General features: G+C 38.5%; 1 protein-coding gene across 1 annotated transcript; it reads left to right on the plus strand.

Moving 5' to 3' along the window:
• Positions 1–16943: 16943 nt before the first annotated feature.
• Positions 16944–19614, plus strand: LOC135567201 (gastrula zinc finger protein XlCGF57.1-like). Its single transcript, XM_065014628.1, has one exon. The coding sequence runs from the start codon at positions 17403–17405 to the stop codon at positions 18834–18836; it is 1434 nt and encodes a 477-aa protein (XP_064870700.1). The 5' UTR covers positions 16944–17402; the 3' UTR covers positions 18837–19614.
• Positions 19615–26935: the final 7321 nt, after the last annotated feature.

Consider the following 26935-nt stretch of genomic DNA (forward strand, 5'->3'; position numbering starts at 1 on the left):
ATTGGTGGTAAAACAGGTTGTAATTGATATTGGTGGTAGAACAGGTTGTAATTGATATTGGTGGTAAAACAGGTTGTAATTGATATTGGTGGTAAAACAGGTTGTAATTGATATTGGTGGTAGAACAGGTTGTAATTGATATTGGTGGTAGAACAGGTTGTAATTGATATAGAACAGGTTGTAATTGATATAAAACAGGTTGTAATTGATATAAAACAGGTTGTGATTGATATAACAGGTTGTAATTGATATAAAACAGGTTGTAATTGATATAAAACAGGTTGTAATTAATATAAAACAGGTTGTAATTGATATTGATGGTAAAACAGGTTGTAATTGATATAAAACAGGTTGTAATTGATATAAAACAGGTTGTAATTGATATTGGTGGTAGAACAGGTTGTAATTGATATATAACAGGCTGTAAAACAGGTTGTAATTGATATAAAACAGGTTGTAATTGATATATAACAGGCTGTAAAACAGGCTGTAATTGATATAAAACAGGTTGTAATTGATATTGATGGTAAAACAGGTTGTAATTGATATATAACAGGTTGTAATTGATATTGGTGGTAGAACAGGTTGTAATTGATATAAAACAGGTTGTAATTGATATTGGTGGTAAAACAGGTTGTAATTGATATTGGTGGTAGAACAGGTTGTAATTGATATTGGTGGTAAAACAGGTTGTAATTGATATTGGTGGTAAAACAGGTTGTAATTGATATAAAACAGGTTGTAATTGATATAAAACAGGTTGTAATTGATATATAACAGGCTGTAAAACAGGTTGTAATTGATATAAAACAGGTTGTAATTGATATATAACAGGATGTAAAACAGGCTGTAATTGATATAAAACAGGTTGTAATTGATATTGGTGGTAGAACAGGTTGTAATTGATATAAAACAGGTTGTAATTGATATTGATGGTAGAACAGGTTGTAATTGATATTGATGGTAGAACAGGTTGTAATTGATATTGATGGTAGAACAGGTTGTAATTGATATTAAACAGGTTGTAATTGATATAGAACAGGTTGTAATTGATATAAAACAGGTTGTAATTGATATTGATGGTAGAACAGGTTGTAATTGATATTAAACAGGTTGTAATTGATATAAAACAGGTTGTAATTGATATTAAACAGGTTGTAATTGATATAAAACAGGTTGTAATTGATATTGGTGGTAAAACAGGTTGTAATTGATATTGATGGTAGAACAGGTTGTAATTGATATTAAACAGGTTGTAATTGATATTGGTGGTAGAACAGGTTGTAATTGATATTAAACAGGTTGTAATTGATATTGGTGGTAGAACAGGTTGTAATTGATATAAAACAGGTTGTAATTGATATTGGTTGTAATTAAAAAAACAGGTTGTAATTGATATTGGTGGTAAAACAGGTTGTAATTGATATTGGTGGTAAAACAGGTTGTAATTGATATTGGTGGTAGAACAGGTTGTAATTGATATTAAACAGGTTGTAATTGATATTAAAGAACAGGTTGTAATTGATATTGGTGGTAAACAGGTTGTAATTGATATTGGTATAGAACAGGTTGTAATTGATATTGATATAAAACAGGTTGTAATTGATATTGATATAAAACAGGTTGTAATTGATATTGGTGGTAAAACAGGTTGTAATTGATATTGGTGGTAAAACAGGTTGTAATTGATATTGGTGGTAAAACAGGTTGTAATTGATATTGGTGGTAGAACAGGTTGTAATTGATATAAAACAGGTTGTAATTGATATAAAACAGGTTGTCATTGATATAAAACAGGTTGTAATTGATATATAACAGGCTGTAAAACAGGTTGTAATTGATATAAAACAGGTTGTAATTGATATATAACAGGCTGTAAAACAGGCTGTAATTGATATAAAACAGGTTGTAATTGATATTGGTGGTAGAACAGGTTGTAATTGATATAAAACAGGTTGTAATTGATATTGATGGTAGAACAGGTTGTAATTGATATTGATGGTAGAACAGGTTGTAATTGATATTGATGGATATAGAACAGGTTGTAATTGATATAAAACAGGTTGTAATTGATATAGAACAGGTTGTAATTGATATAAAACAGGTTGTAATTGATATAAAACAGGTTGTAATTGATATTGGTGGTAGAACAGGTTGTAATTGATATTGATGGTAGAACAGGTTGTAATTGATATTGGTGGTAGAACAGGTTGTAATTGATATAAAACAGGTTGTAATTGATATTAAACAGGTTGTAATTGATATTAAACAGGTTGTAATTGATATAAAACAGGTTGTAATTGATATTGGTGGTAAAACAGGTTGTAATTGATATTGATGGTAGAACAGGTTGTAATTGATATTGGTGGTAAAACAGGTTATAATTGATATTGGTGGTAGAACAGGTTGTAATTGATATAAAACAGGTTGTAATTGATATAAAACAGGTTGTAATTGATATTGGTGGTAGAACAGGTTGTAATTGATATTAAACAGGTTGTAATTGATATAAAACAGGTTGTAATTGATATTGGTGGTAAAACAGGTTGTAATTGATATTGATGGTAGAACAGGTTGTAATTGATATTGGTGGTAGAACAGGTTGTAATTGATATTGGTGGTAGAACAGGTTGTAATTGATATAAAACAGGTTGTAATTGATATATAAAAACAGGCTGTAAAATTGGTGGTAAAACAGGTTGTAATATTGATATAAAACAGGTTGTAATTGATATATAACAGGCTGTAAAACAGGTTGTAATTGATATTAAACAGGTTGTAATTGATATTGGTGGTAGAACAGGTTGTAATTGATATATAACAGGTTGTAATTGATATTGGTGGTAGAACAGGTTGTAATTGATATAAAACAGGTTGTAATTGATATTGGTGGTAAAACAGGTTGTAATTGATATTGGTGGTAGAACAGGTTGTAATTGATATTGGTGGTAAAACAGGTTGTAATTGATATTGGTGGTAAAACAGGTTGTAATTGATATTGGTGGTAGAACAGGTTGTAATTGATATAAAACAGGTTGTAATTGATATAAAACAGGTTGTAATTGATATAAAACAGGTTGTAATTGATATATAACAGGCTGTAAAACAGGTTGTAATATGATATAAAACAGGTTGTAATTGATATATAACAGGCTGTAAAACAGGTTGTAATTGATATAAAACAGGTTGTAATTGATATTGGTGGTAGAACAGGTTGTAATTGATATAAAACAGGTTGTAATTGATATTGATGGTAGAAAACAGGTTGTAATTGATATTGATGGTAGAACAGGTTGTAATTGATATAAGAACAGGTTGTAATTGATATTGAAAACAGGTTGTAATTTATAGAACAGGTTGTAATTGATATAAAACAGGTTGTAATTGATATAAAACAGGTTGTAATTGATATTGGTGGTAGAACAGGTTGTAATTGATATTGATGGTAGAACAGGTTGTAATTGATATAAAACAGGTTGTAATTGATATTAAACAGGTTGTAATTGATATTAAACAGGTTGTAATTGATATAAAACAGGTTGTAATTGATATTGATGGTAAAACAGGTTGTAATTGATATTGATGGTAGAACAGGTTGTAATTGATATTGGTGGTAAAACAGGTTATAATTGATATTGGTTGTAATTGATAGAACAGGTTGTAATTGATATTAAAACAGGTTGTAATTGATATTGGTTGTAGAACAGGTTGTAATTGATATAAACAGGTTGTAATTGATATAAAACAGGTTGTAATTGATATTGATGGTAAAACAGGTTGTAATTGATATTGATGGTAGAACAGGTTGTAATTGATATTGGTGGTAGAACAGGTTGTAATTGATATTGGTGGTAGAACAGGTTGTAATTGATATAAAACAGGTTGTAATTGATATATAACAGGCTGTAAAACAGGTTGTAATTGATATAAAACAGGTTGTAATTGATATATAACAGGCTGTAAAACAGGCTGTAATTGATATAAAACAGGTTGTAATTGATATTGATGGTAAAACAGGTTGTAATTGATATATAACAGGTTGTAATTGATATTGGTGGTAGAACAGGTTGTAATTGATATAAAACAGGTTGTAATTGATATTGGTGGTAAAACAGGTTGTAATTGATATTGGTGGTAGAACAGGTTGTAATTGATATTGGTGGTAAAACAGGTTGTAATTGATATTGGTGGTAAAACAGGTTGTAATTGATATAAAACAGATATTGGTGGTAGAACAGGTTGTAATTGATATTGGTGGTAGAACAGGTTGTAATTGATATAGAACAGGTTGTAATTGATATATAACAGGTTGTAATTGATATAAAACAGGTTGTAATTGATATAAAACAGGTTGTAATTGATATAAAACAGGTTGTAATTAATATAAAACAGGTTGTAATTGATATTGATGGTAAAACAGGTTGTAATTGATATAAAACAGGTTGTAATTGATATAAAACAGGTTGTAATTGATATTGGTGGTAGAACAGGTTGTAATTGATATATAACAGGCTGTAAAACAGGTTGTAATTGATATAAAACAGGTTGTAATTGATATATAACAGGCTGTAAAACAGGCTGTAATTGATATAAAACAGGTTGTAATTGATATTGATGGTAAAACAGGTTATAATTGATATATAACAGGTTGTAATTGATATTGGTGGTAGAACAGGTTGTAATTGATATAAAACAGGTTGTAATTGATATTGATGGTAAAACAGGTTGTAATTGATATTGGTGGTAGAACAGGTTGTAATTGATATTGGTGGTAAAACAGGTTGTAATTGATATTGGTGGTAAAACAGGTTGTAATTGATATAAAACAGGTTGTAATTGATATAAAACAGGTTGTAATTGATATATAACAGGCTGTAAAACAGGTTGTAATTGATATAAAACAGGTTGTAATTGATATATAACAGGATGTAAAACAGGCTGTAATTGATATAAAACAGGTTGTAATTGATATTGGTGGTAGAACAGGTTGTAATTGATATAAAACAGGTTGTAATTGATATTGATGGTAGAACAGGTTGTAATTGATATTGATGGTAGAACAGGTTGTAATTGATATTGATGGTAGAACAGGTTGTAATTGATATTAAACAGGTTGTAATTGATATAGAACAGGTTGTAATTGATATAAAACAGGTTGTAATTGATATTGATGGTAGAACAGGCTGTAATTGATATAAACAGGTTGTAATTGATATAAAACAGGTTGTAATTGATATTAAACAGGTTGTAATTGATATTGAAAACAGGTTGTAATTGATATTGATGGTAAAACAGGTTGTAATTGATATTGATGGTAGAACAGGTTGTAATTGATATTGGTTGGATAAAACAGGTTATAATTGATATTGGTGGTAGAACAGGTTGTAATTGATATTAAACAGGTTGTAATTGATATTGGTGGTAGAACAGGTTGTAATTGATATTAAACAGGTTGTAATTGATATAAAACAGGTTGTAATTGATATTGGTATAAAACAGGTTGTAATTGATATTGGTGGTAAAACAGGTTGTAATTGATATTGATGGTAGAACAGGTTGTAATTGATATTGGTGGTAGAACAGGTTGTAATTGATATTGGTGGTAGAACAGGTTGTAATTGATATAAAACAGGTTGTAATTGATATTAAACAGGTTGTAATTGATATTGGTGGTAGAACAGGTTGTAATTGATATTGATATAAAACAGGTTGTAATTGATATTGATATAAAACAGGTTGTAATTGATATTGATATAAAACAGTGTTGTAATTGATATTGGTGGTAAAACAGGTTGTAATTGATATTGATATAAAACAGGTTGTAATTGATATTGGTGGTAAAACAGGTTGTAATTTATATTGATGGTAGAACAGGTTGTAATTGATATAAAACAGGTTGTAATTGATATAAAACAGGTTGTAATTGATATATAACAGGCTGTAAAACAGGTTGTAATTGATATAAAACAGGTTGTAATTGATATATAACAGGCTGTAAAACAGGCTGTAATTGATATAAAACAGGTTGTAATTGATATTGGTGGTAGAACAGGTTGTAATTGATATAAAACAGGTTGTAATTGATATTGATGGTAGAACAGGTTGTAATTGATATTGATGGTAGAACAGGTTGTAATTGATATTGGTGGTAGAACAGGTTGTAATTGATATAAAACAGGTTGTAATTGATATAGAACAGGTTGTAATTGATATAAAACAGGTTGTAATTGATATATAACAGGCTGTAAAACAGGCTGTAATTGATATAAAACAGGTTGTAATTGATATTGGTGGTAGAACAGGTTGTAATTTATATAAAACAGGTTGTAATTGATATTGATGGTAGAACAGGTTGTAATTGATATTGATGGTAGAACAGGTTGTAATTGATATTGGTGGTAGAACAGGTTGTAATTGATATAAAACAGGTTGTAATTGATATAGAACAGGTTGTAATTGATATAAAACAGGTTGTAATTGATATAAAACAGGTTGTGATTGATATAAAACAGGTTGTAATTGATATAAAACAGGTTGTAATTGATATAAAACAGGTTGTAATTAATATAAAACAGGTTGTAATTGATATTGATGGTAAAACAGGTTGTAATTGATATAAAACAGGTTGTAATTGATATAAAACAGGTTGTAATTGATATTGGTGGTAGAACAGGTTGTAATTGATATAAAACAGGTTGTAATTGATATATAACAGGCTGTAAAACAGGTTGTAATTGATATAAAACAGGTTGTAATTGATATAAAACAGGCTGTAAAACAGGCTGTAATTGATATAAAACAGGTTGTAATTGATATTGATGGTAAAACAGGTTGTAATTGATATATAACAGGTTGTAATTGATATTGGTGGTAGAACAGGTTGTAATTGATATAAAACAGGTTGTAATTGATATTGGTGGTAAAACAGGTTGTAATTGATATTGGTGGTAGAACAGGTTGTAATTGATATTGGTGGTAAAACAGGTTGTAATTGATATTGTTGGTAAAACAGGTTGTAATTGATATTGGTGGTAGAACAGGTTGTTAATTGATATAAAACAGGTTGATATATAAAACAGGTTTGATATTGATATAAAACAGGTTGTAATTGATATATAAATAAAAACAGGTTGTAATTGATATAAAACAGGTTGTAATTGATATATAACAGGCTGTAATTGATATAAAACAGGTTGTAATTGATATTGGTGGCTAGAACAGGTTGTAATTGATATAAAACAGGTTGTAATTGATATTGATGGTAGAACAGGTTGTAATTGATATTGATGGTAGAACAGGTTGTAATTGATATTGATGGTAGAACAGGTTGTAATTGATATAAAACAGGTTGTAATTGATATAAAACAGGTTGTAATTGATATTGGTGGTAGAACAGGTTGTAATTGATATAAAACAGGTTGTAATTGATATTGGTGGTAGAACAGGTTGTAATTGATATTGATGGTAGAACAGGTTGTAAGATATTAAACAGGTTGTTTCCATCTGATATTGGTGGTAGAACAGGTTGTAAAAATGATATTAAACAGGTTGTACTTCTATATAAAACAGGTTGTAATTGATATTGGATGGTAAAACAGGTTGTAATTGATATTGATGGTAGAACAGGTTGTAATTGATATTGGTGGTAAAACAGGTTGTAATTGATATTGGTGGTAGAACAGGTTGTAATTGATATAGGTGGTAGAACAGGTTGTAATTGATATTGGTGGTAGAACAGGTTGTAATTGATATTGGTGGTAGAACAGGTTGTAATTGATATAGGTGGTAGAACAGGTTGTAATTGATATTGATATAAAACAGGTTGTAATTGATATTGGTGGTAGAACAGGTTGTAATTGATATTAAACAGGTTGTAATTGATATAAAACAGGTTGTAATTGATATTGGTGGTAAAACAGGTTGTAATTGATATTGATGGTAGAACAGGTTGTAATTGATATTGGTGGTAAAACAGGTTGTAATTGATATTGGTGGTAGAACAGGTTGTAATTGATATTAAACAGGTTGTAATTGATATAAAACAGGTTGTAATTGATATTGGTGGTAAAACAGGTTGTAATTGATATTGATGGTAGAACAGGTTGTAATTGATATTGGTGGTAGAACAGGTTGTAATTGATATAAAACAGGTTGTAATTGATATTGGTGGTAGAACAGGTTGTAATTGATATTGATATAAAACAGGTTGTAATTGATATTGATATAAAACAGGTTGTAATTGATATTGATATAAAACAGGTTGTAATTGATATTGATATAAAACAGGTTGTAATTGATATTGGTGGTAAAACAGGTTGTTATTGATATTGATATAAAACAGGTTGTAATTGATATTGGTGGTAAAACAGGTTGTAATTTATATTGATGGTAGAACAGGTTGTAATTGATATAAAACAGGTTGTAATTGATATAAAACAGGTTGTAATTGATATAAAACAGGTTGTAATTGATATATAACAGGCTGTAAAACAGGTTGTAATTGATATAAAACAGGTTGTAATTGATATATAACAGGCTGTAAAACAGGCTGTAATTGATATAAAACAGGTTGTAATTGATATTGGTGGTAGAACAGGTTGTAATTGATATAAAACAGGTTGTAATTGATATTGATGGTAGAACAGGTTGTAATTGATATTGATGGTAGAACAGGTTGTAATTGATATTGGTGGTAGAACAGGTTGTAATTGATATAAAACAGGTTGTAATTGATATAGAACAGGTTGTAATTGATATAAAACAGGTTGTAATTGATATAAAACAGGTTGTAATTGATATTAAACAGGTTGTAATTGATATAAAACAGGTTGTAATTGATATTGATATAAAACAGGTTGTAATTGATATTGATATAAAACAGGTTGTAATTGATATTGGTGGTAGAACAGGTTGTAATTGATATTGGTGGTAAAACAGGTTGTAATTTATATTGATGGTAGAACAGGGTGTAATTGATATAAAACAGGTTGTAATTGATATTGGTGGTAGAACAGGTTGTAATTGATATTGATGATAGAACAGGTTGTAATTGATATAAAACAGGCTGAATTGGTGATATAAAACAGGTTGTAATTGATATTGGTGGTAGAACAGGTTGTAATTGATATTGGTGGTAGAACAGGTTGTAATTGATATTGATGGTAGAACAGGTTGTAATTGATATAAAACAGGCTGTAATTGATATAAAACAGGTTGTAATTGATATTGGTGGTAGAACAGGTTGTAATTGATATTGGTGGTAGAACAGGTTGTAATTGATATTGATGGTAGAACAGGTTGTAATTGATATAAAACAGGTTGTAATTGATATATAACAGGCTGTAAAACAGGTTGTAATTGATATAAAACAGGTTGTAATTGATATATAACAGGCTGTAAAACAGGCTGTAATTGATATAAAACAGGTTGTAATTGATATTGGTGGTAGAACAGGTTGTAATTGATATAAAACAGGTTGTAATTGATATTGATGGTAGAACAGGTTGTAATTGATATTGATGGTAGAACAGGTTGTAATTGATATTGGTGGTAGAACAGGTTGTAATTGATATAAAACAGGTTGTAATTGATATAGAACAGGTTGTAATTGATATAAAACAGGTTGTAATTGATATAAAACAGGTTGTGATTGATATAAAACAGGTTGTAATTGATATAAAACAGGTTGTAATTAATATAAAACAGGTTGTAATTGATATTGATGGTAAAACAGGTTGTAATTGATATAAAACAGGTTGTAATTGATATAAAACAGGTTGTAATTGATATTGGTGGTAGAACAGGTTGTAATTGATATAAAACAGGTTGTAATTGATATATAACAGGCTGTAAAACAGGTTGTAATTGATATAAAACAGGTTGTAATTGATATATAACAGGCTGTAAAACAGGCTGTAATTGATATAAAACAGGTTGTAATTGATATTGATGGTAAAACAGGTTGTAATTGATATATAACAGGTTGTAATTGATATAAAACAGGTTGTAATTGATATTGGTGGTAAAACAGGTTGTAATTGATATTGGTGGTAGAACAGGTTGTAATTGATATTGGTGGTAAAACAGGTTGTAATTGATATTGGTGGTAAAACAGGTTGTAATTGATATTGGTGGTAGAACAGGTTGTAATTGATATAAAACAGGTTGTAATTGATATAAAACAGGTTGTAATTGATATAAAACAGGTTGTAATTGATATTGGTGGTAGAACAGGTTGTAATTGATATTGATATAAAACAGGTTGTAATTGATATTGGTGGTAAAACAGGTTGTAATTGATATTGATGGTAGAACAGGTTGTAATTGATGTAAAACGGGTTGTAATTGATGTAAAACAGGTTGTAATTGATGTAAAACAGGTTGTAATTGATATTGATGGTAGAACAGGTTGTAATTGATATTGGTGGTAGAACAGGTTGTAATTGATATTGATGGTAGAACAGGTTGTAATTGATATAGAACAGGTTGTAATTGATATTGGTGGTAGAACAGGTTGTAATTGATATTGGTGGTAGAACAGGTTGTAATTGATATTGGTGGTAGAACAGGTTGTAATTGATATTGGTGGTAGAACAAGTTGTAATTGATATTGGTGGTAGAACAGGTTGTAATTGATATAAAACAGGTTGTAATTGATATTGTCGGTAGAACAGGTTGTAATTGATATAAAACAGGTTGTAATTGATATTGGTGGTAGAACAGGTTGTAATTGATATTGGTGGTAGAACAGGTTGTAATTGATATTGATGGTAGAACAGGTTGTAATTGATATTGATATAAAACAGGTTGTAATTTATATTGATGGTAGAACAGGTTGTAATTGATATAAAACAGGTTGTAATTGATGTAAAACAGGTTGTAATTGATGTAAAACAGGTTGTAATTGATATTGATGGTAGAACAGGTTGTAATTGATATAAAACAGGTTGTAATTGATATAAAACAGGTTGTAATTGATATTGATGGTAGAACAGGTTGTAATTGATATTGGTGGTAGAACAGGGTGTAATTGATATAAAACAGGTTGTAATTGATATTGGTGGTAAAACAGGTTGTAATTGATATTGATATAAACAGGTTGTAATTGATATTGGTGGTAGAACAGGTTGTAATTGATATTGATGGTAAAACAGGTTGTAATTGATATAAAACAGGTTGTAATTGATATTGATATAAACAGGTTGTAATTGATATTGGTGGTAGAACAGGTTGTAATTGATATTGATGGTAAAACAGGTTGTAATTGATATAAAACAGGTTGTAATTGATATAAAACAGGTTGTAATTGATATAAAACAGGTTGTAATTGATATTGATATAAAACAGGTTGTAATTGATATTGATGGTAAAACAGGTTGTAATTGATATTGGTGGTAGAACAGGTTGTAATTGATATTGGTGGTAGAACAGGTTGTAATTGATATAAAACAGGTTGTAATTGATATAAAACAGGTTGTAATTGATATTGGTGGTAGAACAGGTTGTAATTGATATTGGTGGTAGAACAGGTTGTAATTGATATAGAACAGGTTGTAATTGATATTGATATAAAACAGGTTGTAATTGATATAAAACAGGTTATAATTGATATTGGTGGTAGAACAGGTTGTAATTGATAATTGTGGTAGAACAGGTTGTAATTGATATAAAACAGGTTGTAATTGATATTGATGGTAGAAGTGGAGATCAGTTTATGAATTGCCTGGCTGGGCTGTGGGACAGTGGAGATTAGTTTATAAATTGCCTGGCTGGGCTGTGGGACAGTGGAGATTAGTTTATAAATTGCCTGGCTAGGCTGTGGGACAGTGGAGATTAGTTAATAAATTGATGGGATCATCATGAAGAACTAACAGCTATTACCCAGGGATCATCACGAAGAACTAACAGCTATTACCCAGGGATCATCATGAAGAACTAACAGCTATTACCCAGGGATCATCATGAAGAACTAACAGCCATTACCCAGGGATCATCACGAAGAACTAACAGCCATTACCCAGGGATCATCATGAAGAACTAACAGCTATTACCCAGGGATCATCATGAAGAACTAACAGCTATTACCCAGGGATCATCATGAAGAACTAACAGATATTACCCAGGGATTATCATGAAGAACTAACAGCCATTACCCAGGGATTATCATGAAGAACTAACAGATATTACCCAGGGATCATCATGAAGAACTAACAGATATTACCCAGGGATCATCATGAAGAACTAACAGCCATTACCCAGGGATCATCATGAAGAACTAACAGCCATTACCCAGGGATCATCATGAAGAACTAACAGATATTACCCAGGGATCATCATGAAGAACTAACAGCTATTACCCAGGGATCATCATGAAGAACTAACAGATATTACCCAGGGATCATCATGAAGAACTAACAGCCATTACCCAGGGATCATCATGAAGAACTAACAGCCATTACCCAGGGATCATCATGAAGAACTAACAGCCATTACCCAGGGATCATCATGAAGAACTAACAGCCATTACCCAGGGATCATCATGAAGAACTAACAGCCATTACCCATGGATCATCATGAAGAACTAACAGCCATTACCCAGGGATCATCATGAAGAACAGATATTACCCAGGGATCATCATGAAGAACTAACAGCCATTACCCAGGGATCATCATGAAGAACTAACAGCCATTACCCAGGGATCATCATGAAGAACTAACAGCCATTACCCAGAGATCATCATGAAGAACTAACAGATATTACCCAGGGATCATCATGAAGAACTAACAGCCATTACCCAGGAATCATCATGAAGAACTAACAGCCATTACCCAGGGATCATCATGAAGAACTAACAGCCATTACCCAGGGATCATCATGAAGAACTAACAGCCATTACCCAGGGATCATCATGTGCAAGTACTGGTTAAGGAGTTCAGTTTCAATATTTTTTTACGAGGGGGGTCGAGGTGAGGAGGAGGATTATTTAAGATGCTGTTTAAGATGTTTTCGGAAGATGGGCGAGGCCTCTGTTGTCCTAGCTTCAGGGGGAAGCGTGTCTCATCATTGGGGTGCCATGACAGAGAAGAGCTTGGACTGGGCTGAGCGGGAGATCCACACTCCCGTAAGGGTGGGAGGGCCAAGAGACCTGAGGTGGCAGAGCAGAGTGCTCAGGTTGGGGTGTAGGGTTTGAGCATAGCCTGAAAGTAGGGAGGGGCAGTTCCTCTTGCTGCTCTGTAGGCAAGTATTGTTACCTGCGCTACTTCCTGTGTGAGGTAAGGTCGTAATCTACGGACGTTGTAGACCACGACCCTGCAGGAGCGAGTCACTGATTTGACGTTTGCAGAGAACGTCAGGGTGTCGAGGTCGACATCCAAGTCGGTCACCTCAGAGATACTACATGTCTTTATCGTGATGGAGAAGTCTATGAACGGGCAGGCCTTTCCCTGGAGGAAGAGCAGCTCTGACTTCTCGAGGTTGAGTTTGAGGTGGCCGACATCCAAGTTTCCAGGCACGCAGAGATACTACATGTCTTTATCGGGGTGTCAGAAGGGAGGGAAGGAGAAAAGTAGTTGAGTTTCATCCTCATAGCAGTGATAGGAGAGACCATGTGAGCATATGACAGAGCTGAGTGACTTGGTGTATAGACCGAAGAAGAAAGGGCCTAGAACCAAGCCCTGGGGGACACCGGTAGCGAGAGTACGTAGTGCAGACACAGATCCTCTCCACGTCACCTGGTAGGAGTGGCCTGTCAGGTAGGATTCAAGAGTGTTTCAGAGCCTGAGATGCCCAGTCCTGAGAGGATGGAGAGGAGGATCTGATAGAGACTGAGACGCCCAGTCCTGAGAGGATTCAAGAGTGTTTCAGAGCCTGAGACACCCAGTCCTGAGAGGATTCAAGAGTGTTTCAGAGCCCGAGACGCCCAGTCCTGAGAGGATTCAAGAGTGTTTCAGAGCCCGAGACGCCCAGTCCTGAGAGGATTCAAGAGTGTTTCAGAGCCTGAGACGCCCAGTCCTGAGAGGATGGGGAGGAGGATCTGATAGAGCCTGAGATGCCCAGTCCTGAGAGGATGGAGAGGAGGATCTGATAGAGACTGAGACACCCAGTCCTGAGAGGGTGGAGAGGAGGATCTGATAGAGACTGAGACACCCAGCCCTGAGAGGGTGGAGAGGAGGATCTGATAGAGACAGAGACGCCCAGCCCTAAGAGGATGGAGAGAAGGATCTGATAGAGACTGAGACACCCAGCCCTAAGAGGATGGAGAGGAGGATCTGATAGAGACTGAGACACCCAGCCCTAAGAGGATGGAGAGGAGGATCTGATGATTCATAGTGTTGAAAGCAGCAGATAGATCTAGGAGGATGAGAACAGAGAGAGAGAGAGTCAACTGCTTTGGTAGTCTCCAGGACACAGAGATGAGCAGCCTCGGTTGATTGACCCGCCTTGATGTCCGTCTGACTGGTTAGAGTCAGGAAGATCGTTCTCGGAGAGAGGAAAACGAAAAAGTTGATCAGTGACAGAACGTCTGTAGTTTATTAACGTCAGATGACTGGAGTTTTTTGGTTTCTCTTGAGGAGGGGAGCGACTCTGGCCATTTTGAAGTCAGAGGGGACGCGGCCAGTGTTCAGGGATGAGTTGAGGAGGGAAGTGAGGAATGGAAGAATGTCTCCAGAGATGGTCTGTAGAAGGGAGGAGGGGATGAGGGGGGGATGAGGGAGGGAGGAGGGGATGAGGGAGGGAGGAGGGGATGGGGTCAAGCGGGCAGGTTTTTGGGCAGCCAGACCTCACTAGTCGCAGGATTTAATCTGTAGAGAGAGGGGAGAAAGAGGTCAAGGCGTAGGGTAGATCTGTGTGAGTGAGACCAGTGGACTCATTAGGCTGAGTGGATGAGACCAGTAAACTCAATAGGCTGAGTGGATGAGACCAGTGGACGAGACAGGCTGAGTGGATGAGACCAGTGGACTCAACAGGCTGAGTGGATGAGACCAGTAAACTCAATAGGCTGAGTGGATGAGACCAGTAAACTCAATAGGCTGAGTGGATGAGACCAGTAAACTCAATAGGCTTTGTGGATGAGACCAGTGGACTCAATAGGCTGAGTGGATGAGACCAGTAAACTCAATAGGCTGAGTGGATGAGACCAGTGGACTCAATAGGCTGAGTGGATGAGACCAGTGGACTCAATAGGCTGAGTGGATGAGACCAGTGGACTCAATAGGCTGAGTGGATGAGACCAGTGGACTCAATAGGCTGAGTGGATGAGACCAGTGGAAACTCAATAGGCTGAGTGGATGAGACCAGTGGACTCAATAGGCTGAGTGGATGAGACCAGTGGAAACTCAATAGGCTGAGTGGATGAGACCAGTGGAACTCAATAGGCTGAGTGGATGAGACCAGTGGACTCAATAGGCTGAGTGGATGAGACCAGTAAACTCAATAGGCTGAGTGGATGAGACCAGTGGAGATGAGACCAGTCAAAGGCTGAGTGGATGAGACCAGTAAACTAGGCTGAGTGGATGAGACCAGTGGACTCAATAGGCTGAGTGGATGAGACCAGTGGACTCAATAGGCTGAGTGGATGAGACCAGTGGACTCAATAGGCTGAGTGGATGAGACCAGTGGACTCAATAGGCTGAGTGGATGAGACCAGTAAACTCAATAGGCTGAGTGGATGAGACCAGTAAACTCAATAGGCTGAGTGGATGAGACCAGTAAACTCAATAGGCTGAGTGGATGAGACCAGTAAACTCAATAGGCTTTGTGGATGAGACCAGTGGACTCAATAGGCTGAGTGGATGAGACCAGTAAACTCAATTGGCTGAGTGGATGAGACCAGTAAACTCAATAGGCTTTGTGGATGAGACCAGTGGACTCAATAGGCTGAGTGGATGAGACCAGTGGACTCAATAGGCTGAGTGAATGAGACCAGTAAACTCAATAGGCTGAGTGGATGAGACCAGTAAACTCAATAGGCTGAGTGGATGAGACCAGTAAACTCAATAGGCTGAGTGGATGAGACCAGTAAACTTAATAGGCTTTGTGGATGAGACCAGTGGACTCAATAGGCTGAGTGGATGAGACCAGTGGACTCAATAGGCTGAGTGGATGAGACCAGTAAACTCAATAGGCTGAGTGGATGAGACCAGTGGACTCAATAGGCTGAGTGGATGAGACCAGTGGACTCAATAGGCTGAGGGGATGAGACCAGTGGACTCAATAGGCTGAGTGGATGAGACCAGTGGACTCAATAGGCTGAGGGGATGAGACCAGTGGACTCAATAGGCTGAGTGGATGAGACCAGTGGATGAGACCAGTGGACAATAGGCTGAGTGGATGAGACCAGTGGACTCAATAGGCTGAGTGGATGAGACCAGTGGACTCAGGGCTGAGGGGATGAGACCAGTGGACTCAATAGGCTGAGTGGATGAGACCAGTGGACTCAATAGGCTGAGGGATGAGACCAGTGGACTCAATAGGCTGAGTGGATGAGACCAGTGGACTCAATAGGCTGAGGGGATGAGACCAGTGGACTCAATAGGCTGAGTGGATGAGACCAGTGGATGAGACCAGTGGACTCAATAGGCTGAGTGGATGAGACCAGTGGACTCAATAGGCTGAGGGGATGAGACCAGTGGACTCAATAGGCTGAGTGGATGAGACCAGTGGACTCAATAGGCTGAGTGGATGAGACCAGTGGACTCAATAGGCTGAGGCTGGATGAGACCAGTGGACTCAATAGGCTGGACTCAATAGGGGATGAGACCAGTGGACTCAATAGGCTGAGTGGATGAGACCAGTGGACTCAATAGGCTGAGGGGATGAGACCAGTGGACTCAATAGGCTGAGTGGATGAGACCAGTGGACTCAATAGGCTGAGTGGATGAGACCAGTGGACTCAATAGGCTGAGTGGATGAGACCAGTGGACTCAGGCTGAGGGGATGAGACCAGTGGACTCAATAGGCTGAGTGGATGAGACCAGTAAACTCAATAGGCTGAGTGGATGAGACCAGTGGACTCAATAGGCTGAGTGGATGAGACCAGTGGACTCAATAGGCTGAGTGGATGAGACCAGTGGACTCAATAGGCTGAGTGGATGAGACCAGTAAACTCAATAGGCTGAGTGGATGAGAGTTTTATGTTGAGACGATCTAGTCCGGAGTAAACAGTGTTATAATTTGGAGCTTTAATTTAGGTCTCTCTGTTTAACCAAATACTCTGTTTGTCTTTGGCAGGAGAGAGACCAGACTCTCACTCTGACAGCGGGAAGAGTCCTTCAGGGGAACCAGACTCAGAGACGCCCAAACCAGCGAGACGACACCACTGCTCCCAGTGTAATAAGAGTTTTAAGTGGTTATGGAAGCTGAAAGAGCATGACAGAACACACACAGGAGAAAAGCCTTACCAATGCTCTCAGTGTGGAAAAGGTTTTACCAACTTAGGGAACCTAAAAAACATGCAAAATTACACACCGGAGAGAAGCCTTTCCAATGCTCCCAGTGTGGGAAGGGTTTTACACGGCTAGGGAACCTGAAGGACCATAAAAGAGTACACACAGGAGAGAAACCTTTCCAATGCTCCCAGTGTGGAAATGGGTTTACTCAGTTAGGGAACCTGAAAAGGCATGAGAGAACCCACACAGGAGAGAGAACTTTCCAATGTTCCCAGTGTGGAAAGAGTTTCACACGGTTATGGAGCCTGAAAGAACATCAAATAGTTCACACAGGAGAGAAACCTTTCCAATGCTCCCAGTGTGGAAAGGGTTTTATTCTGTTAGGGAACTTGAAGAAGCATGAGCGAACACACAGAGGAGAGAAGCTTTTCCAATGTTCCCAGTGTGGAAAGAGTTTTACACGGCTAGGGAGCCTGAAAGCTCATGAAAGGATACACACAGGGGAGACATCTTACAATTGCTCTCTGTGTGGAAAGAAATTTACCAAGTTAAAGAACCTAAAAAAACATGTAAAATTACACACAGGAGAGAAACCTTTCCAATGCACCCAATGTGGAAAGAGCTTTACACGGTTGGGAAACCTGAAGGATCATAAAAGAATACACACAGGAGAGAAGCCTTTCCAATGTTCCCAGTGTGGAAGGAGTTTTACACGGCTAGGAAACCTGAAGGACCATCAAATAATGCACACAGGAGAGAAGCCTTTCCAATGTTCCCAGTGTGGAAGTGGTTTTACCCAGTTAGGGAACTTGAAAAGGCATGAGAGAACCCACACAGGACAGAGAACTTTCCAATGTTCCCAGTGTGGAAAGAGTTTTGCACAGTTAGGGAGCCTGAAAGAACATAAAATAGTTCACACAGGAGAGAAACCTTTCCAATGCTCCCAGTGTGGAAAGGTTTTTACCCTGTTAGGGAACTTGAAAAAGCACGAGAGAATACACACAGGAGAGAAGCCGTTCCAATGTTCCCAGTGTGGAAATAGTTTTAAAAGTTTAGGGAGCCTGAAGGAGCATGAAAGAACACACACAGGGGAGACATCTTACCATTGCTCTATGTGTGGAAAGGATTTTACCAAGTTAGGGAACCTAAAAAAACATATACAATTACACACAGGAGAGAAACCTTTCCAATGCACCCAGTGTGGGAAGGGTTTTACACGGTTAGGGAATCTGAAGGACCATAAATTAATACACACAGGCGAGAAGCCTTTCCAATGTTCCCAGTGTGGAAAGGGTTTTACCCAGATAGGGAACCTGAAAAGGCATGAGAGAACCCACACAGTCTTAACAATGACCCCAGGAGTTGGAACCAGTTCAGAAAACAGAACAGAAAACCGCAAAAAACAATGTTTTATTGAGGAACAGAAACAGAACTGGGAAAGAAAGTGATCTCTTCTCTCCTGCGTTCTGGAACAGAAGCATTATTTTAAAAGTATGGTAACCGGTTAATAACGTTCTTTTAAAGTAACTGTCCTGTGAAAATCTAACTTTTTAAAGTTAATCCTCTCCGAACTCATATCCAAATAATGTTTTTGACTCGTCCGATTCTCGTATTTGAGACCAAAGCATAAATTACAGATGAACTGGCCAATCAACGGTCTTGAGGAGAATGAGCTGGCCAATCCACGGTCTACTCGTGTTATTTTTTGTGACCGGTATACGCCCACAACATTCTATTAGGAAGGCGTTCTTAATGTTTTGTCCACTCTGTGTTCCTCTGCATGATGTATTGTTACACCGCATAGGAGCAGTATAGACCTAGTCTGTTCATTATATACATCTACATGATGTATTGTTACACCATGTAGGAGCAGTATAGACCTAGTCTGTTCATTATATACATCTACATGATGTATTGTTACACCATGTAGGAGCAGTATAGACCTAGTCTGTTCATTATATACATCTACATGATGTATTGTTACACCATGTAGGAGCAGTATAGACCTAGTCTGTTCATTATATACATCTACATGATGTATTGTTACACCATGTAGGAGCAGTATAGACCTAGTCTGTTCATTATATACATCTACATGATGTATTGTTACACCATGTAGGAGCAGTATAGACCTAGTCTGTTCATTATATACATCTACATGATGTATTGTTACACCATGTAGGAGCAGTATAGACCTAGTCTGTTCATTATATACATCTACATGATGTATTGTTACACCATGTAGGAGCAGTATAGACCTAGTCTGTTCATTATATACATCTACATGATGTATTGTTACACCATGTAGGAGCAGTATAGACCTAGTCTGTTCATTATATACATCTACATGATGTATTAGACCTTACATCTACATGTATTGTACACCATGTAGGAGCAGTATAGACCTAGTCTGTTCATTATATACATCTACATGATGTATTGTTACAGTATAGACCTAGTCTGTTCATTATATACATCTACATGATGATATTACACCATGTAGGAGCAGTATAGACCTAGTCTGGTCATTATATACATCTACATGATGTATTGTTACACCATGTAGGAGCAGTATAGACCTAGTCTGTTCATTATATACATCTACATGATGTATTGTTACCTAGTCTGTTCGATGTTACACCATGTAGGAGCAGTATAGACCTAGTCTGTTCATTATATACATCTACATGATGTTACACCATGTAGGAGCAGTATAGACCTAGTCTGTTCATTATATATTTGTTAATCCGATCTGTTTGACTGAATTAATTATATTTATTATTATTGTTAATTATATATAACATTAATAAGACGTTGCCTTAAATGCAGATGTGTAGAAGATGTTTGTTTTAAATCATAAAATAAATCTGCACTAATCACTTGCTTCTCTTTATATGCCTCAATATAATATTGTTAGCTAATGAATTAAATGAATGAAAAATAAAGTGTTTTGTTGTTGTCAACTTCCGGGTCAGTAGCATCAGTCAAACCTTACACACACACACAGACAGACACAGAGACAGACAGACAGACAGACAGACAGACAGACAGACAGACAGACAAGTGCCTGATATACTATCTCTGATAAGCAGGAAAGTGCTAAGAATAGATATATATATATATATTAATTTATTAATATATGTAGCCTTAGAAATAAGGTTCAGGAAATCAATAACTTCAGATTAACATCGGATAACGTTCATATACTGGCCACCTCTGAAACTCACTTAGATATTTCCTCTGAAACAGCAGGAGCAATACAGGGATATAACATCTACAGAAAAGACAGGAATGCCAATGGGGGAGGTGTTGCTGTTTTACAATGGGGAGGTGGTGCTGTTGTCAATGGGGGAGGTGTTGCTGTTTCAATGGGGGAGGTGGTGCTGTTTACAATGGGGGAGGTGGTGCTGTTTCAATGGGGGAGGTGGTGCTGTATACAATGGGGGAGGTGGTGCTGTATACAATGGGGGAGGTGGTTCTGTATACAATGGGGGAGGTGGTGCTGTTTTACAATGGGGGAGGTGGTGCTGTATACAATGGGGAGGTGGGGCTGTATACAATGGGGGAGGTGGTGCTGTATACAATGGGGAGGTGGTGCTGTATACAATGGGGGAGGTGGTGCTGTATACAATGGGGGAGGTGGTGCTGTATACAATGGGGAGGTGGTCAATGGGGGAGGTGTTGCTGTATACAATGGGGGAGGTGGTGCTGTGTGAGGGAGGTGGTGCTGTATACAATGGGGAGGTGGTGCTGTATACAATGGGGGAGGTGGTGCTGTATACAATGGGGAGGTGTGGGGAGGTGCTGTATACAATGGGGGAGGTGGTGCTGTGTACAATGGGGGGAGGTGGTGCTGTATACAATGGGGGAGGTGGTGCTGTATACAATGGGGGAGGTGTACAATGGGGAGGTGGTGCTGTATACAATGGGGGAGGTGGGGGGAGGTGGTGCTGTATACAATGGGGAGGTGTACAATGGGGGAGGTGGTGCTGTATACAATGGGGGAGGTGTACAATGGGGAGGTGGTGCTGTATACAATGGGGAGGTGTACAATGGGGAGGTGGTGCTGTATACAATGGGGGAGGTGGTGCTGTATACAATGGGGGGAGGTGGTGCTGTATACAATGGGGAGGTGTTGCTGTATACAATGGGGGAGGTGGTGCTGTATACAATGGGGGAGGTGGTGCTGTTTTACAATGGGGAGGTGGTGCTGTATACAATGGGGAGGTGGTGCTGTATACAATGGGGGAGGTGGTGCTGTATACAATGGGGGAGGTGGTGCTGTATACAATGGGGAGGTGGTGCTGTATACAATGGGGGAGGTGGTGCTGTATACAATGGGGGAGGTGGTGCTGTTTGTTCAGAGCCTATTCCTGCTTAGAGAAGATCTCATATTAAATACTGTTGAATTGCTGTGGTTGCAAGTTCCCCTGCCTCATATAAAGCCTCTTTTGCTAAAGGTCTATATGGGATATATATGGATATATAGATATATACGACTATAGGCCACCAAGTGCTAAAGGTCTATATGGGATATTGATAGAGGAATTTTAGATTCCTCTATGCTTTAATTTCCAAAACCAATTAGCACTCATTTCTAAATTCATTAATGAATTGTAAGTTCATTAATTATGCATGAAATAGATTGAGACCAGTCTTAAAAGCCAGGTAAAGAGCGTTTAATTCCAGAGAGTACTGAATGCTTACACACATTTCCACAGGTTATAAACTGAAAATGACGTCAGCGTTTTCCAAACGTTCCGTTTCACAAACAGAGGACCCCTCTTAACTCTCAAGCCTCCACGTTATCAGCACGAAGTCAAGGCCAGTCAGCATAAATCAACATTCCCGACCATTTGGAGATGGCCCGTTCCCACCACCTGGAGATTTGTACAACTGAATGAACTAAGAAACAGACCTATTATTGTTACTAACTCCTGACTACATTATATACAATTGGGAAAGGGAGCAAGAGGGATAACTCACATGTACCGTACATTATAGCATTTGGACTAGTCAGTTTCTGATTGGAATGTATACATAATTAGTCATTTCAACCCTATTTTCCTCTATCAGATATATATGGATATATAGATATATATATACGGCTATAGGCCACCAAGTGCTAAAGGTCTATATGGGATATATATGGATATATAGATATATATGGGATATATAGATATATATATACGGCTATAGGCCACCAAGTGCTAAAGGTCTATATGGGATATATATGGATATAGAACATATATCCGGCAGCCGACTAAATGGAGGAAAAGTGCCTCCCTGTCTATATGACATCCTTTCACTGGATCCTCTATACATTTTCCTCTTCTCTCCTGCTGCTAAAGGTCACTATGGGATCTATATATAAATTCCAAGCATCTGCCTCTAACCCTAGGCTAAAGGTCTTATGCAACCTTCTCCTCCCTCCTGAATCCTCCTCCCCCCATAGATATATATATATATATGGCCCCCTCCTCCCTCTCTGCAGATGACTATAGATATAATATTTTGAAAAGAAAGGTCGACGAATCCGATCCTCGGATTATAAGTCAATATACACCGCTGGTTCTGCTAGGCACACTGCCCTACCCTGTCTATGACCTATTTCTAGATCTCCAGATGAAATATATGACTATACGGCCACCAAGCCCTACAACCTGCCCGCTTGGGATATATATCCTCCTAGATCTTCTCCAGACCATTTCCGGAGACCTCCTCCTTACTCACCTCTACTCATCAACTCATCCCTGACCGCTGGCTAAAAAGTCCCTTCAGCCACCAAGAGAGCAGAGTTCTCCCACTTCTGAAAAACCTGTAATGTTCACATAGGTCCCTCCGATGTCAACAACTGACAGACCAGTATCCCTTTATTTCTTTTCTCTCCAAAACTCTTGAACGTGCCGTCCTTAACCAGCTTCCCGCTATCTCTCTCAGAATGACCTTCTTGATCCAAATCAGTCAGGCAAGACTAGTCATTCAACTGAGACTGCTCTTCTCTAAGTCTCACGGAGGCGCTCCGCACTGCTGCTGCTAACTTTCCCCTGCTCTCATCCATCAGACCTATCGGAGCCTTGATGTTTGAACCATCAGATCCTCCTCTCCACCCTCTCCGAGTTGGGTCATCTGCTTTTTACGAGCGCGGCCCACGCTTGGATTGGCCTACCTGACAAAATCGCTCCTGATTGGTGGCGTGGCGAGAATGGTCTCCACACCACGTGCTCTCACCACTGGTGTCCCCAGGGCTCTGTTCTAGGCCCTCTCCTATTCTTGCTCATACACCAAGTCACTTGGCTCTGTCATAACCTCACATGGTCTCTCCTATCATTGCTATGCAGACGAGTCAATTAATCTTCTCCTTTCCCCTTCTGATGACCAGGTGGCGAATCGCATCTCTGCATGTCTGGCAGACATATCCCCTGATCTGACGGATCACCACCTCAAGCTGAACCTCGGCAAGACGGAGCTGCTCTTCCTCCCGGGAAGGACTGCCCGTTCCATGATCTCGCCATCACGGCTGACAACTCCATTGTGTCCTCCTCCCAGAGCGCTAAGAACCTTGGTGTGATCCTGGACAACACCCTGTCGTTCTCAACTAACATCAAGGTGGTGGCCCGTCCACTGTAGGTTCATGCTCTACAACATCCGCACCCTGCCTCACACAGGAAGCGGCGCAGGTCCTAATCCAGGCACTTGTCATCTCCCGTCTGGATTACTGCAACTCGCTGTTGGCTGGGCTCCTGCCTGTGCCATTAAACCCTACAACTCATCCAGAACGCCGCAGCCCGTCTGGTGTTCAACCTTCCCAAGTTCTCTCACGTCACCCCGCTCCTCCGCTCCCTCCACTGGCTTCCAGTTGAAGCTCGCATCCGCTACAAGACCATGGTGCTTGCCTACGGAGACTGTGAGGGGAACGGCACCTCAGTACCTCCAGGCTCTGATCAGGCCCTACACCCAAACAAGGGCACTGCGTTCATCCACCTCTGGCCTGCTCGCCTCCCTACCACTGAGGAAGTTGAGTTAAAAGCTCAGCCCAGTCAAAACTGTTCGACTGCTCTGGGAGGTGGTGAAACAAACTAGCCAACACAGACTGCTAGGACAGGTTGAGTTAAAAGCTATAGACACCTGAAACCCCAACACAAGGACTGCCTATGGATAGGATGAGTTAAAAGCTCTAGCCCCTCCCCCTGAAAAGACAGACTGCTATGGGAGGTTCCACTGAAGGTCATAAGGATGAAGCTACAACACAGACTGCTATGTAAGGTTGAGTTAAAAGCTATAGCATGTAGCTACAACACAGACTGCTATGGAAGGTTGAGTTAAAAGCTATAGCATGTAGCTACAACACAGACTGCTATGGGAGGTTGGGTGAAAGCTATGGATGTAGCTACAACACAGACTGCTATGGAAGGTTGAGTTAAAGGTCATGTAGCTATATAGACTGCTATGGAGGTTGGGTGAAAGCTAGGATGTATATGCTATACGGCTAGTAGGCCACCAAGTGCTAAAGACTGCTATGGAAGGTTGGAGTTAAATATATAGCATGTAGCTACAACACAGACTGCTATGGAGGTGGGTGAAAGCTAGGATGTAGCTACAACACAGACTATATGGGAAGGTTGAAGTGCTAAAGCTATAGCATGTAGCTACAACACAGACTGCTATAAGATTGAGTTATATATATAGGCTATAGGCTACAACACAGACTGCTAAAGGTTGATATGGGATATATATAGACAACACAGACTGCTATGGAAGGTTGAGTTAAAAAGCTATAGCATGTAGCTACAACACAGACTGCTATATGGGAATATTGAGTTAAAAGCTATATATATGTAGCTACAGGCACAGACTGCTAAAGGTTGAGTATGGGATGTAGCTATGGAACACAGACTGCTATGGAAGGCTTAGGAAAGCTAAAGATGTAGCTATATGGGACACAGACTGTATGGAAGGTTGGGTGAAAAAGCTAGGATGTAGCCAACACAGACTGTTATGCAAGGTTCTCCCACTTAAAAGATGAGAGGCCTGTAGATTTCTAGCTATAGTTCACTTCAGGGACAGACAAAATGAGAAAGAAAAAGGTTGGAAAATCATGGCATTTAAAATTGCTTAATTGTTTAGTTGGTTGGTTAAGCGTATTTGGTAATAACAAAACTTTATCTCAATAACTAACTGTAGCTACCTTATGGTTACAATGACAGAGGTCAAACTAGCTGTAAGTCTTCACAAGGTTGGCTCACACTGTTGCTGGCTAGCTTGGCCCATTCCTCATGCAGATCTCCTAGAGCAATGATGTTTTACATGCTGAACAGACAGGCCATTTTTTATTTTCTAGCTAACCTGGTCAGGTTGAGTTTGGCTTATAGAATGGCCACAACACTACCAAAATAACGCCCTGATTGGTGTAGTGCTGCAGACATGGTTGCTTCTGGAAGGTTCTCCCAGCTCCACAGAGGAACTCTGTAGCTCAACACAGAGTGACTAACTCGGTGTCTTGGTCACCTCCTGTAGCACCAAGGCCCTGCTCCCCTGAAGGTTGAGTTAAAAGCCGAGCGATGCTATAACAAGAGTCTATGGAAGGTTGAGTTCCAAACGCTTCCCTTTAAGAATGACAGGGACCTACTGCAATGCTGCAGAAATGTTGAGTTAAAAGTTCCCTGATGTAGCCTCAACACAGACTGTCTATGGAAGCTTAAGTGACAAGCTATAGCATGAGACCTCAGACTGCTATGGAAGGTTGAGTGAAAGCATGCACTGTAGCTACAACACCCGACTGCTATGGAAGGTTGAGTTAAAAGCTGATGTAGCTACAACACAGACTGCTGATGAGAAGGTTGAGTTAAACCAGCAGTAGCTACAACACAGACTGCTATGAAGGTGTGAGTCTTACCAGTCCACTCCTTTGCATGGCCTGGATGCAACACAATCTGGGTGAGAAGGTTGAGTTAACAGTCCATGTATGTAGCTACCAAAGAGACTGGCCTGGAAGGTTGAGCGAAAAGCTCAGCATGTAGCTACAACACAGACTGCTATGGACACAGATTGACAACACAGACTGTAACATGTAATAATCAACTAAAACTGATAAGTCATGTAGCGCAACAAGACTGAATAACATGGAAGGTTGAGTTAAAAGAACCGGAAGTGCTAGCTAAACACAGACTGCTATGGAAGGGGACGTTTTTGGTACAAAAAGCTTAATGTAAAGCTACAACAAGACTGTTGTAGAAGGGAGAAGAGCTAGATAGACACAATATGTAGCTACAACACAGACTGCTATGTAAGGTTGAGTTAAAAGCTATAGCATGTAGCTACAACACAGACTGCTATGGAAGGTTGAGTTAAAAGCTATAGCATGTAGCTACAACACAGACTGCTATGGGAGGTTGGGTGAAAGCTAGGATGTAGCTACAACACAGACTGCTATGGAAGGTTGAGTTAAAAGCTATAGCATGTAGCTACAACACAGACTGCTGAAGATTGAAGCATTGCTACAACACAGACTGCATGAGAAGGTTGGAGTTAAAAGCTATAGCATGTA

The sequence above is a fragment of the Oncorhynchus nerka genome, unplaced genomic scaffold (genome assembly GCF_034236695.1).
Source record: "Oncorhynchus nerka isolate Pitt River unplaced genomic scaffold, Oner_Uvic_2.0 unplaced_scaffold_2391, whole genome shotgun sequence".
Taxonomy (NCBI): Eukaryota; Metazoa; Chordata; class Actinopteri; order Salmoniformes; family Salmonidae; genus Oncorhynchus; species Oncorhynchus nerka.